The sequence below is a fragment of the Lasioglossum baleicum genome, chromosome 9 (genome assembly GCF_051020765.1).
Source record: "Lasioglossum baleicum chromosome 9, iyLasBale1, whole genome shotgun sequence".
NCBI lineage: Eukaryota > Metazoa > Arthropoda > Insecta > Hymenoptera > Halictidae > Lasioglossum > Lasioglossum baleicum.
Window position 1 is genome coordinate 4,127,385 of NC_134937.1, and position 13,632 is coordinate 4,141,016.

General features: G+C 40.0%; 1 protein-coding gene across 2 annotated transcripts in view; it reads right to left on the reverse strand.

The window, feature by feature from the left end:
* The window catches only part of LOC143211764 (serine/threonine-protein phosphatase 4 regulatory subunit 1), a 273,852-nt gene that overhangs the window by 218,961 nt on the left and 41,259 nt on the right, over positions 1 to 13,632 (reverse strand). For both annotated transcript variants that reach the window (XM_076429715.1, XM_076429716.1), the window contains one exon: positions 10,271 to 10,445. In XM_076429715.1, coding sequence (XP_076285830.1) covers positions 10,271 to 10,445 — 175 coding nt within the window. The remainder of the gene's footprint in view (positions 1 to 10,270; positions 10,446 to 13,632) is intronic.

Sequence of the window (13,632 nt, forward strand, 5' to 3'; positions counted from 1 at the left end):
ATACGTGCCCTAATAAAGATATTTATACAATCAATTCTTATGAAATCATTTTTATTATTTCAATAATTGTAAAATATTAAATCTGGAACACCGGTCATTTTGACCGGTGGTGGTAGGTTTAGTGTTAAAGCTTCACGTTTCCGTGGTAGGCGCAATCGTATCCGTTGTGAAGAGGTGAAGCCCGGGGCCCATGTAATTTGTAACAAGATTCCGAAAAATGAATGCAGCGTTTCAACATTCTGCTGGACGTGCTGAAGAGGTTTCGGAAAGAATATGCGTTTCAGAACTGACGGATTAATTACAGTATCGCGAAAGCAACATTGCTAGTGATGGCATAACGTTCCGATTGGGCCTGAAATCCCACGAGCGTGTTGTCCCCGGTAGCGAGTAATCGGAAACCGCGCGAGACCGTGCGTGGTTGCGAAACACGCCTTTAATTACATGGTCTGGGTGCTCTTGGCACCTGCAAAAAGGCGGAGCGCGGTCCATGCTGGAAATCCTTTCGCTTTGCTTGATCCAATAACGGCCAATTACAATTACCGATCCAGTTTTCATCGATATTTTCCAACACCTCGACTCGATACTTACACGAAACTAATTGAAAATTTATATGTATAGTGGCATATTGGCAAAGATAGAATGATGAAAAGAAGTCGATGCGGTAAGGCAATGATAGTAAAAAGGTACAATCAAGGGAAGAAACTATGAGGTTGTTGCCAACGTTAATTATTAACCAAAATTAAACAAACACAATTTTGTACCCAATGTATAAACGATCAAAAGTGGTAAAAAGGCAGAAAATCTTGAAAAATTGCAATTTTTACCAGTTTCGATCGTTTATAACTCGTAAACCAATTAACCAATTTCAATGAAATTTTCAGAGCATATACATATAATTTATACGAGTCGACCAAACAAATCTTATAAATTTTCGTTATTGGCCCAGCTAAAACAGTCGTAAAAATCAATTTTTACTATTGTTTTTCACAGTTCCGACCCTATGCATTTTTTCAACATATTTTTTAGACATCATTTACTAAACTAATTCTTCTAGCTTTACAGGGAAATTGGAGTCGTTTGGTCGATTCATAAAAAAGTTATTCTGAATTAAAGTGTGTGTGATCGGTTTTGCTACTAACTGTATCCATAATTAAATTTAAAATTTATTCTCTCAATGAAATTTTAATACTATTCCTCCACTAATGTTAAAAAAAGCTTTCTATAAAGTCATTTTTACTTCTTAAGAACTTTTCAAAATTTTCCTTCAGAAAAGCTCCCTCATTTTTTTATTACTTATTGTTTTTATCGCATCAAATAAGTTTACTGTTATCACTTCATAAAATAATGTTATTCCTTAGTATTATTCCTTCAATTTTAAACTGTACACCATAAATTAAATTCTAGTACAATAAAAACTTCCTATCAAATCTATTTAGGAGAAACTAAATGATATAATAATGAAACGGTTGATAGGAGACGAAGTATGCAAATAAATGAAATATTCCAACGGAAAGAGAGGATGATAATATTTCTGGAGCGACGAGAAATGCTAAGAACTGAGGGAAAGTAGCTCGATCGATTCGCGTGGAGCGGCAATTACTTAATATCAAGTAGAGATTTCCTAGAGCGATACGGCCGTTACATTTGTATGCGGTTAATACATTCTGACTTCGATAAAAATGACTACCGGACGTTGTACACGGCGCGGACCATGATTCTTGCCGGTCTCAGCTGGGCGTCTTACGGCTCGGCCGGTAAGAATCATTCGCGTATGCTGTACACGGCACATTTAAATGACTATCGCATCCTTTCTCCGGGGAAGAGATCGCACGGGTTGATTCGAGCCCCGGGAACTATGTTTCTCGCGGTGAGATCAAGATCAAGTTGAATCGGAGCGGGACAAGAAACACACCGCGTACCGATACTCTTTTCCTTTCTTTCGTTCCGACTCGCATGTCGCTCACACGCGCCTCGCTGTGCATAAATCAGCTGTGTCAATTAGGTGGCTCGAAGTCGTTGCAAAATCGCGACACGCCGGTGACAAACGTTTGCTCCGTCTACTGTGTAAACCCCGTTGTAACCGTCGCGAAACGTATAGTCCGATTGGAAAAAGTAAATCAACATCGACGGCTGACTAAGGAAATTCTATTTTGACAGCGCCGCGGCATCTCTGGGACCGATCTTGACCTGTTCATCTATTACTGCCGATTCCCACGATTCTCATATGCTCGTGCACTGAAAAACGGTTTCGTTTCACTACATTGCAATATCTGATTTCGTTCCAATTTAAAACCGATTGCATGGAAAATTGTCCAACGACCAGTTACAAGATCGATTCTCCTTCAAATGTAACTCGAATTAAGTTATTTTTATTCGTGAACATTGAAATCGCTCTACCTCCTAAAGCATACGAACCGTTCGCAGGAGAAACCGATTAACCTTCCCAGCTTTTCGACATTCTGCCGTCAAAGCACTTTATCAATTCTTACTCCTTTTTTACATTTATATCAATTGCCTTAACGAATAGGTTTAACCCCCTCCGTGTTTTTGTTAAATACAGGGTGTCTCAGCTGAAGGAGGCCACCTAAATATCTCCTTTAATTCTAATGGCACAAAAAATATTTATGGCATAATTTAAATGGTATCGAAGGAGGAAGGAATATCATAGAAGAAATTGTCCGGTTAGTTTTTCATAGTTTTTTCAAGGTTATTTTTTATCGGGAAAACTTTTTTTTATTAGTGTTTTGGAGTGGCCAGCAAAATCTCCAACCTCGACAGTATTGAAAATTGTTGTGGACATCTTGCCAGAGCTGTGTACCAAAATGGCAGACAATACCAAAATATTAACGATTTAAAGTAGAGCATTTTGGACGAATGGGAGAGTATTAGCCAAAACAGCAAATCGAATAATTAAAGTCGTTAGCTGTAAAAAGAGGTCCTACAAAATATTGAGCATTGATTTTTATCGTTTAATTCTGTTATATTTCAAGTTTTTCGTTAAGTGTTTTATCATTTTGTACCTTTATAATTCGTTAATAATTCTACGTCATTCAATAAAAATAGATAAGTTAATGAAGCTTCGTTTCGTTTCATTCATATATGTCAAGAAGGACGCACTAAAAATATGTGTATAAGAAAACTTGAATTTCTAATGTTTAATAAACAGAAATTACATTAATTTCAAAGTGTGCTTTCCCGGAGTGTATTTCGAACGGTGGATTTCCGCGGGGTTCGCGAGTGCGAAAGTTCTGGTAAATAGTGTGCATATAAACCCGAAACGCAACTTTCATACGAATTTCCGAATGGTATTACCGGGCGGAGCCAGAAACGGAGGTGCATCGAGTGATTCCCTAATTATACGAGCACGAGGAATTAAATTGATTCGCGAACGAAATGCATCGAGTAAATTGAATAGACCTCTTTCGCTGCATGGTCTATTTCACCGCGACTCATAGGTGCACCTATGTTCGTTCCAAAGTTCGCTCATCCGAGACCAGACCGAGCGAGAGCGAGTGAGAGAAATAGAGAGAAATAGAGATAGAGAGAGAATGAGAGGGATCGCGGCGAAGCATGAAAGAGAGGGATAAGAGGTGGAGAAAGAGAGGGAAATCGTAAAGAATATAGGAGAAGGAAAGGGAACGAGAGAGAAAGGAGAGAGAAGCGAATGACGTTGACCTCAAACGAGGCGCCTGCCAGTTGGATGGACGGTGCAGGAAGGGAGGACGCGACGCCGCGCGCCGCGACGCTGACGCACCGTGTATATTTGGCTAAGGTCCGCCACGTCCGATCGTAGTAGTTTCTTTCTGTGCTAGGTAATCTCGAATGACTACTATCACGCAGACGAGCTATAAGATAGACCTAATCCTGTGACGTATTCTCGTGTCACTGTCGATGGGGGGCCCCTAAAAGCCCCCATACCGTTTTAGTGCTGCGCACAATCTTGCTGGCTGCTACGTATTTAGACGCATTTACCAGCATCCTGGTACACTTTCATTGTATCACGGGAACCTAGCATAATTGGACTGAGACGCATGCATTATTTACGTTGCTACAATGGTATCGATATTGCTGTGGAATTGTAGTCTCTCGGTACACTATCTCTTCTCCTTCTTGCCCTTTCTCGAGACGTTCTCTGGATAGACGTGTTAACCCCTCAAGCCGGTTCGACGTTACACGTACATCCGCATGACCGCATTGTCTGCTAGTTTGTTGTTTGATACTTGTCTTCGTTGTTTTGATCTGTTACATTGTCTTATAATTGCTAAATTATCAAATTACGATTAGCCCTTCGACTGCGGAACTGTCTATCTTAGACGCAAAGTTCGCATGGCAACCATTGTGCCTAGCTACAATTAATTAAATAACTGTCTGGAAAAAGAGCCTATGCCAGGTCTTCTAAATTTTATATTTTTTAACATTTAATAAAATAAACCGTAACAAAAGTCTTTCAGTTTTCCGTCTTTTCCCGATGGAAGAAGAGCCCGCGTTATTTTCATCTGGTTTTTATTATTGCAATTCACGTTTCAGTTCAAAATGGCGCTCCTATAAAATTTAACAAACCTGACGTAGGCCCTTCTTCCAGGCAGCCATTCAATTAACATAGTATTGCTGCAGTGAACGTAAGAATCGTATACTGAAGAACGAAATAGCATCGAAACGTTTCTAGACGTTTCAAACTCCGTCATTTTACTTCGACGAAGGAGTTAATGTTTCTTTGTACTTATATTAGTATTCTTGGGCGTATGCAAAGTTGACGTTGAGTGTTTTCACCAATAAAACATATTGATCGTTGAAAGGTTTCCTTTCGTGCGAATTTGATTCTCATAACAAGACAGTCCACAGCGCAGACTTGGCAATGCTATCGCAGTTGGGTAATTGGACTTGGATGAGACTAAGTATAATTCCCGAATTCGCTATTCTCATGATGTAGAGGTCATTAAAGTTGCAGAGGCTTTTTGAAGCGGCGGTCCACGGATCCCGTGGGACACGAAAACCCGTAAGATGAGTGGTCCATCCTATTTCTTGTCTGTGCTACTATTCTCGCTATCGTCCCCGTCAGAACGACGAGAATGTTTTTGGGCCGAGTCTGTCGCAGCTTTCATTTTCTGATGGAATAATACTGAACTCGAACGACAGAATTCGTTCTTTACCGAGCAGGCATCCTTCATTCGATATTTACGCGTTCAGACAAAAAAAGGAGGATATTCCTCGTTAAACATATTGGGAAAGTGTGTTTCAGAAGATTGTATCAGGAAAACCGAAAGTAGATAATGATTTGGACCTGTCAAGATGATGGATTCCATATTTTCTAATGTACAATTGAAGGGGTGGATGGATAAAGGTGTCAAGTAACAAATTGCTTGTTTTCTGTAAAAGAGTTTTTAGCGAGGTATGTTGTCCTTTTTTGACGAATGAAGATAATAACACAAATCAATTACAAATATATATATTGTTATGGTTAATCTCTAATACAAAAAAAGATAATTATCTTCATTCATCAAAAGAGGACAACATATTTTGTTAAAAATTCTTGTACAGAAAACAAACTTGACACTTTTATCCATTCACCCCTTCAATTATTAACACTGCGTTTACGGAGGTCTAGAATTATCTATTTCACATTATTTTATAAACATAACAAGAATGTCTATCCAAATTTTTTTGCCATTTTTCCAATAGCATATACCCCAGAAAGAAATTTGGTAAATAATTCCTCAGGTTAGTATCTTTACAATCTTAATAAACCTAGCGTTTAGATTGTAAAGTTGCGTTCGTGAGGAATTAGTGAATTTTTTTTATTTGATATAAAATTGATTATTCTTGATGTGAAATAAATTTATTGAACATCTGATTTAAATATGGTTTGCAGGCAATACTTTACAAATTACTATTTTATTGTACCTAATGTCAACGCGTATGTTCGTGTTGAAAAATAGCTAAGCTGCTGTAGACTTCTACTTATTAGGTAATTTTTAAATTCATTTTCATTCATGGCATAAAATGTACACTGTAACAATAAGGTATGATAACCACAATCATATTGAATATTGCGAGAAATTTTCCTACGAAAATGAATGAACATAAGCAAGTATGTTCTCCTTTCTATTAACTTCTATTTCTTGTTCTGGATATAATTTGTTCAAAATATTTCATTCTAAATAAATTCATCCAAAACTTAACATATTCGATCAACTTGAATGTCATTGTACTGTGTAATAATTCTGACGAAAATTACCAAATTCATTGCACAACATCAAATTCCTAAAGACGATACACTCTCGTGCATTGACTGGAATTTGGAGATACTAGACTTCAGATTTCATGCATTTATAACAAAAATGAGCAAGTGACATTTGAAACAGTGAAAATATAAAAAGACAGAGTATTAATATATTAGTTTCGCCACATTAAAATTATTAATGAAGAATATAAAGTTATATTTAGCTCCTGCGTCTTGCAATTGATGCACAAACTGTTTATTCTGCATGAACATCCGGAGTCTAGTAATGAGCAATACTAAAAAGTCCAGATTATTATAACGTCCGCAACACTTTACAACCCTGCGGAAAGAGATCGACGATCGTGCATCATTCCAGAAGGGTTAATTAGCCAGTTGACACGGAATCCCTGAAGAACGTTGAAAACTCTATAGAGTGAGTGGTTAATTAGTATCTAAACGGTTGAAAGTTTCCGATCGCCTAAATCAGCGGGCCTCTAGTCAAAAGCAAGGCAGCGAATTGTTTTGCGACTGGCAGAGCCACAATTCTAACGGATGCGATTTTCTTCTGGTATCAGCGAATGAATCCGGCGGGGCCGGCGCTGAACAAAGTGAAGCGAATGTAAAACGCGGACGGAGGAAAAACGGTCGGCTAGAGAGAAAGAGAGAGAGAGAGGAGATGTCTCGAGCCGAAAGTTCGGGGTGGCTAGGCGAGCCGAAGAAGTCGAGGGGTTGGTAAGCAACGCGAGATCCGTTGTACCCAGAAGAAACACCGACCGTCGACTACCGGGCGCGGCGCTTCGAGAATTTATGGACGGGTCCCATTCGGCGCATCCGGCCGGTGTTGTCTTAGAAAAAGTCGGACCCGCACGAGAGGACTTCGGCATTACATTGTACCGGAGCGAAGCCACGAGTCGCCGATACACCGAAAACAGATTTCCTTTTTCTCAGTATGGAAATGAAGCCGGCGTGTCTCTCCCGGTTCTTTTCGTTGGCCGAACTTTATTCGATGTCTGGCTTACGACGTGCACGTCATATTTCCCCTCCCGCCTCGCCTCGCCTATCCGACCGATGTCGCGGTTCAACGTTTCAACGATTTTTCCTACTTTTTCCCTTAAACATCATCTGGCCCTCCCCCCACCCCCTTTCTTTCATTTCCCGGAGACGTCGAGTGTTCTTCAAAGGACGAAACCGCTGCCACCCTCTTCTCCCGCCCCCGCCCCGACCCGTATATCGCACGGAAATTCGTTCTGTCTCGTGTTTGGATAATGTTCCAGATGAAAGTGGAAATTCGAAAATCATTCCGGGTGTACCGCAAACATCTGAGCTGAATATCATTTGCAGAGACACCGGGGAAATTGCTACGATGCGCCGCCGAAGGGAAGCCCCGACCCGATCGTTAAGAATCAATTTTTCAATCCCTCGAAACGTCTATTATTCACCACAGATTTCGTTTGTAGGAGCTTACCAGTTAGTTACCAGGAGTTTACCGGTTATACAATTTTAAAATACTCGAGGAACTATCAACTAGGGTTGCCAACTATTTCTAAGACAATTTCGGAGCATAGTGCCCAAAACTAGAGCGTATATGTAATTTCACAACATTCTCCACTGAGAAACCACTCTTAGTTTTCCGAGGAAATAAAAGGAAACTTTAACAGCAATTTTCTTTATTATAAGCAATTTTGCGGCTGGTTTCTTTTACAAATGTCCACCGATCCAAAGGTGTACATTCACCCCTACAACGGATGCCCGTTACTTTTTATACACCCTATACAAAAAAATATGTACAATAATAATACCGCTTTTTAATGTTTCCTTTTAATTTTAATTATTATGCGAGCCTGTGGGTATACAAAGTGATAATATGAAATCGACAGAATTTAGTCAAATTTTGATTTATTTCAGATCTACAAAAGCTACGACAGTATAAATCCTCTATAGACGCAACAATTTCTATACGATAGATGCGACCATGAATATCCCCCCAACTTAGTAATCTGATCTCGGCTCGGTATATTGGTGTAAACCACTACTAACGCGACACGGAGAGTCGCAGTCGCCAGTGAGTTCAAACGCCCGTGCGTCATCACAATGTAACACTACTATTTAATCTTCTTTATTTTTCATTATTTTTTTATGGAACTTTCACCAACATATTCGTGGCATTTTTCTAATGCAAAATGATACCAAACACGATATAATTTCAACTGTATTTAGTGGTTTAATTGACCATGAACGTTTCGGACGAAAGGAAGGACAGCGTATCGGAAAGAAAGAGACGCGGACAGTCGCCGTCGCCGGCACAGTCCAAAGCCCCACGCGTGGTCTCTCTTTACACGCGCTGTCCTTCTTTACGTTCGGCTCGGCCTTTGGAGATAAAAAATAGCTACCCTATACGATAGATGCAACTAAATCCCCCCGAGGCTGTCGCGTCTATAGAGGATTTACTGTATCACTGAAAATAATTTTGGATTGAATTTTCCTTCTTAAACATCGTCTCGAAAAATTGCAAATTGCATAAACTTCCGTAGTCTAGTTAAGTTTTTTCAATAGTATAGCTTTTTCTCTGAAATTCCAGGACAGTTTGACATTCAACCGGGATTCTGGACAGCAACTTCAATTCCCGGATAATCCCGGCCAATGCGGGACGGTTGACAACCCTATTATCAACTGAGTGAATAGAAATATAATAGAAAAACCAACTTTTTTCTCTGTGTTTTTCTTTGGTATCAGCTTTGGTGGATGAAATATATTTGAAATATTAAGAAAAGTGTGAAGAAAATTGTATACGGTCGTTCCGTAGTAAACCGACCGTCTTTTACGGTTAAGTCAGTGATATTTCAGCCCTGTACAGAGTACATTATACCACCTACAGTAGAATCTCGCTCGTTGCACAAAACGGGACTGAACATGCGTGTATAAATCGAGGTCGTGCAACGAGGGAGCTAACCAACCGCTCGATCTGTTTTTCCAATTTTCCACTACATATATATTTCCACATCCCCTAAGCTGTTCAGGATGTTATGTAGCCAGTGTTGGACAATATTTAAATAAACAGTTATCTGTTATTTGGACATTCAAATAAAAAGCAAAGATAATTATGAGAAAGTCTAAATAAATTATTTAAAATAACAAAGTTAATTGTTATTTACAAATACAATTTAAGGTATTATTTGTATTGACAAATTATTTGATTAAATACTTATAGTACTAATAATACTAAATTATTATTTATTATTCATAGTCATTAAGCAAATTTTCTTTCATTATTATTTATTATTCATATTATTCATAGTCATTAAGCAAATTTTCTTTGTAACTGTCCTCGGCAACGAGAGCAATATTAATACATCGTCTGTTGTGCTTTATTTAAGAAGCTTTAGAGTTTGTTCAGTTGAGGCAATTTACGCGCGATTGTGAGATATTAGCGATCCGTATATTCAAAATACAAGAAATAAAAGAAAACCAAAAATTATTTATTTCATTTCCACCTCGATCCAAGAAAGAAATAATCTTTTGTTTGCAAACAAGAAATAATAAATAGATCACTTTTGGCATTATTTAAATGACTTCTATTTACATAAAAAGTTTTGTTGGTATTTGCAATTACAATCACACGTTTATTTATTGTATCAATAATTTCCGTGCAATAAGCGAGGTTGCAACGTGTAATATTTTCCATGTAATTATAGTCCATACAATTCTCATTGTCTACTTGTTCGAGTGAATTCCAAATTGAATAAAAAGAAAGAGTTGCTGGTCTATCATCATTCGATCAAAAGTTACTATGCGTCATTGTGACTCGTAGACCTATCGGTTAGCTGTCCGACGGTATAAGTATTTTTATGTAAGGATCGCAAGACGATGAACGAATTGTCGTCTCTTGCATGCATCGACGCTTTACGTCTGTTTCGGTTCGCTTGTACGGCCACACTCTTCAATTCTTCCGTATACATGCAAACAGAGGCGATATACGCGAACCAAGATAGCCGCAACGAGACACGAATCTCGCGGGGAAAGAATGTCGAAGATATTTAGGATAACACTCACCGTGAGAGTTCTGTGTCCGGTGTCACGTATGGCCGTAGCTTGCACAGTTCTTCGTCTACTGCAACTTTGTTGCCACTTCCTCCGATATTGCATACAGCATCCGTTCCAGATGGGTCGGGACGGAGATTGTAATCGACATCAATACCGTCGTCGTACATATCATCGACGTCCATTACTGCGCACACGAGAACAGATTTTTTCGTTCATTCAATCAGCTTATCACGATTCGGAAATCGTCAATCTTATGGATACATCACAAATACAGTCGGGAACAATATTAAATGGACACTCTTAAAAATCGCATAACTTAACAACTAGGTTTTCAGGACCCGTCATTTTGACGGATTTCAGGCTTTATAAGCGAAATTACGATAACCATAACTATTAATTCTTTTCCAATTTATGCTCACAATTATTGGTGTAATGAGACGAATATATACCTAAATTTATTTCCCCCTCAGCCCTGTAATTTCAGAATTATGTACATATACCTACAGTGGCGAACACAAAAGTGTTCGTACGCCCTTTAAAACAGAATAACTTTTTTATAATTGTACCAAGCGACCTGATGTTTTTTCGTAAGCAATTAGAAGCATTGGTTTACTAAATGATATGCAAACAAACTTTTCCAAAAATTATAATTTACAAGGTTACATGCAAAAATAAAAAACGCATTTTTTAAAACTTTTTTATTTGGGCCCCTAATGAAAATTTCAAATATATGTTTTGTAGATCTATGTTAGTTATACACATACTGAAAATTTCATCGAAATATTTATTTCATTACATTCATTACATATTAGTACCAAGAATTGAGACAGGATTTGCTGGGCCCTTGTGACAATAGTCATAATATGTACTGTTTACTAATTAGAACTGTTTTTCTTTTGTAGATTGGATCGTATTAATGAATTTATTTCAGGGAGTAGACTCGTTTCCAGGATTGCAAGGGTGCTGGATTCGCCTTCTCATTTCTCGTTAATACAAACACGCGGTTTTTCACTAGTCAAAAACGCTACATAAAATATTGATCTAGGGCGCTATCTACGTCAAAAGTCCTATTTTTACGTTTACGAGGCGTAATTTGCATTATTCGCAGTCGTACGCTTCCGAATATGCCAATTACGCCCCATAATATCTTTGTCACTTATGTATACATATATGAAAAAACTCTATAAACAAAAGTTGTAGTATGTAAGGAGGTGCATATAGTATCAGAGAATAACAAATTTTTCAAGTTCACCGATGTTTTATCTATTAACAACTGTTTATGCTATACATATATGGATTCTTAAAGAGAAAAGAATGACAAATTCAACGATATATCACGTCTATTTATGTCAAGATATAAAAAATTCAAAATTTTCAAATTTGCTGCGCATCCTTTTCCCATGATCCAGTCGGCCCCGAATTTTTTCCAGATCATTTTCTCAACATTTGTCTCAATTCTGCGATACAGGGCCAAAACAATTTCATGGTCGAAAAATAAGGTCCACCCTAGTCTACATTTCTGTCTAGTACTGCATGAGCATGGGGTTCTAACCATGAACAGACACAGCAGATACAGATGACAAGTTCGTAAGGTTTCAGCGAACAATTGAAAAATAAACGAAAGCCTGATTATTTATTCGCATTCTTTGGGGAAGATACTACAAATCAGAAGACAGCTAAGCTGGTCAGTCGAACAGACGACAATGCTCGATGAGAATACAATGGGCGTCTAGTTATTAACGACCCCGGATCAAAGACTCGGATTAATATCATCCCGGCCGAGTTTAGCCGGTTTATTGCATCGATCGTGACTGCGTTCCCCTCTGTTGCAGCTCCGCGAATTTCCCCGCATCCGAAGCATCGTGCTCAAAAGAAGGTTCCGTGCGTAACTAGCGTAACCGTAACGACTCGTGACAAGAGTAAGAAGGAGTCTCAAAGGAGAAGGTACCAGGGCTAACCGGAGGTTTTAAACGAAGCGGTTCCTCCTTCTAAGTCTGCCTGCAGTCGCCGCCGCCTAGACTTCTTCTATTTTCCTCGACGGCTCTCATATCGCGGCTGACGTGAATTTCCCTCGACTCCTCCCTCTTTCGCCCGCTTTGTCCGCGTTCTACCAGTCGACGCGCGCGGAAAAACGCGTCGGATTTTATACGAGGTAGAAACTTATATCGCCCAGGAAAGTGGGAGAATAAGGCGAAAGAAAAAAAAGGAGGAAGAAGAAGAGAAGAGGAGAGAAAAGAATATGCGACACTCACTTTTCTCGTACACCTAACCTTCCGGCAAGCGTGAAACGAGGAAAACGAAAGAGCACCGGGCCCCGCTAACGGAATAATTATTTCCCTCTCGAGTTTATCGCTGCGTCCTACCACGCCAGACCGATACCAATAAGAATCACTTTAATTCACCGTGAGGTCTAATTTCATTCCGTTTCGACGCAGCGAAAGTGAATCCGCCCCCGTTCCCTCTCCCCGAGACGCCATGAAAATTATCTTCGTCGCGCCGGCGAAACGATAATTTATTAAAAAAAAAAAGTTCACGAGGACTAGAACGGTCTCCCTCGAGACATTTTTCCCAGCATTCTTAGCCGGCATTCGTCGAGGGGGTGGGATCAGGGGGTGAGAGAAAGAGAAGCTGAAGGAGAAGCGAATGCCGGCCACTCCTGCGGCGCGCGAGCAACGAAAGCGAGTGAGAAGAGAGAGAAAGAGAGACGCGGGCATGTGTACGAAGAAGAGACAAGGAGATAGGAGCGGGAGGAAGGGGGATGGAGGGAGAGAGAGAGAGAGCGAGCGCGCAGAGAAAGAAAGCAACATATCGATCTCGCGAGGAGACTTCCGTCTGTCCGATTCTAGTCTCTCTTTTATCGTGACGCTCGATCGGATCGACCGTTCCGCTGGCAAGCCCTTCTATCTGGAACAAGCGGCCACCCTCTCCTCGAGACCACCCTTTCTCGCCGACCGGCCTACCACAACCCCCTCTATCGGCCTGCTGGCATCACGGCGTGTGGGTGGTAGGAGGCCGGCTCCAGAAACTCATTTGAATCACGTGCAACGACGAGTCAAGTGCAGCCGTACTACGCGTTATGCCGTCGTATATACGCTACTACGTACTTACTAACGATTTCCTCTCTCTTTTTTCCCTCTTTTCCGTCCTACCTTCGTTCATCCCTACCCGGTCACCCGTCATACCTCTCTCTCTCTCTCTTTCTCTCTTGCTCTCTTTCTTTCTTTCACCATGCTCGCATTTCTGGATATTTATTGATTTCGACGCTCGTAACCATGTCGCCGTGACACGTCCCGTGCCCACCTCGATCCTCGATTCTCTCTTCCCGCCCCCGTTTCCTCTCCGAGAAACCGCGCCCCTCTCTCTCTCCCGTG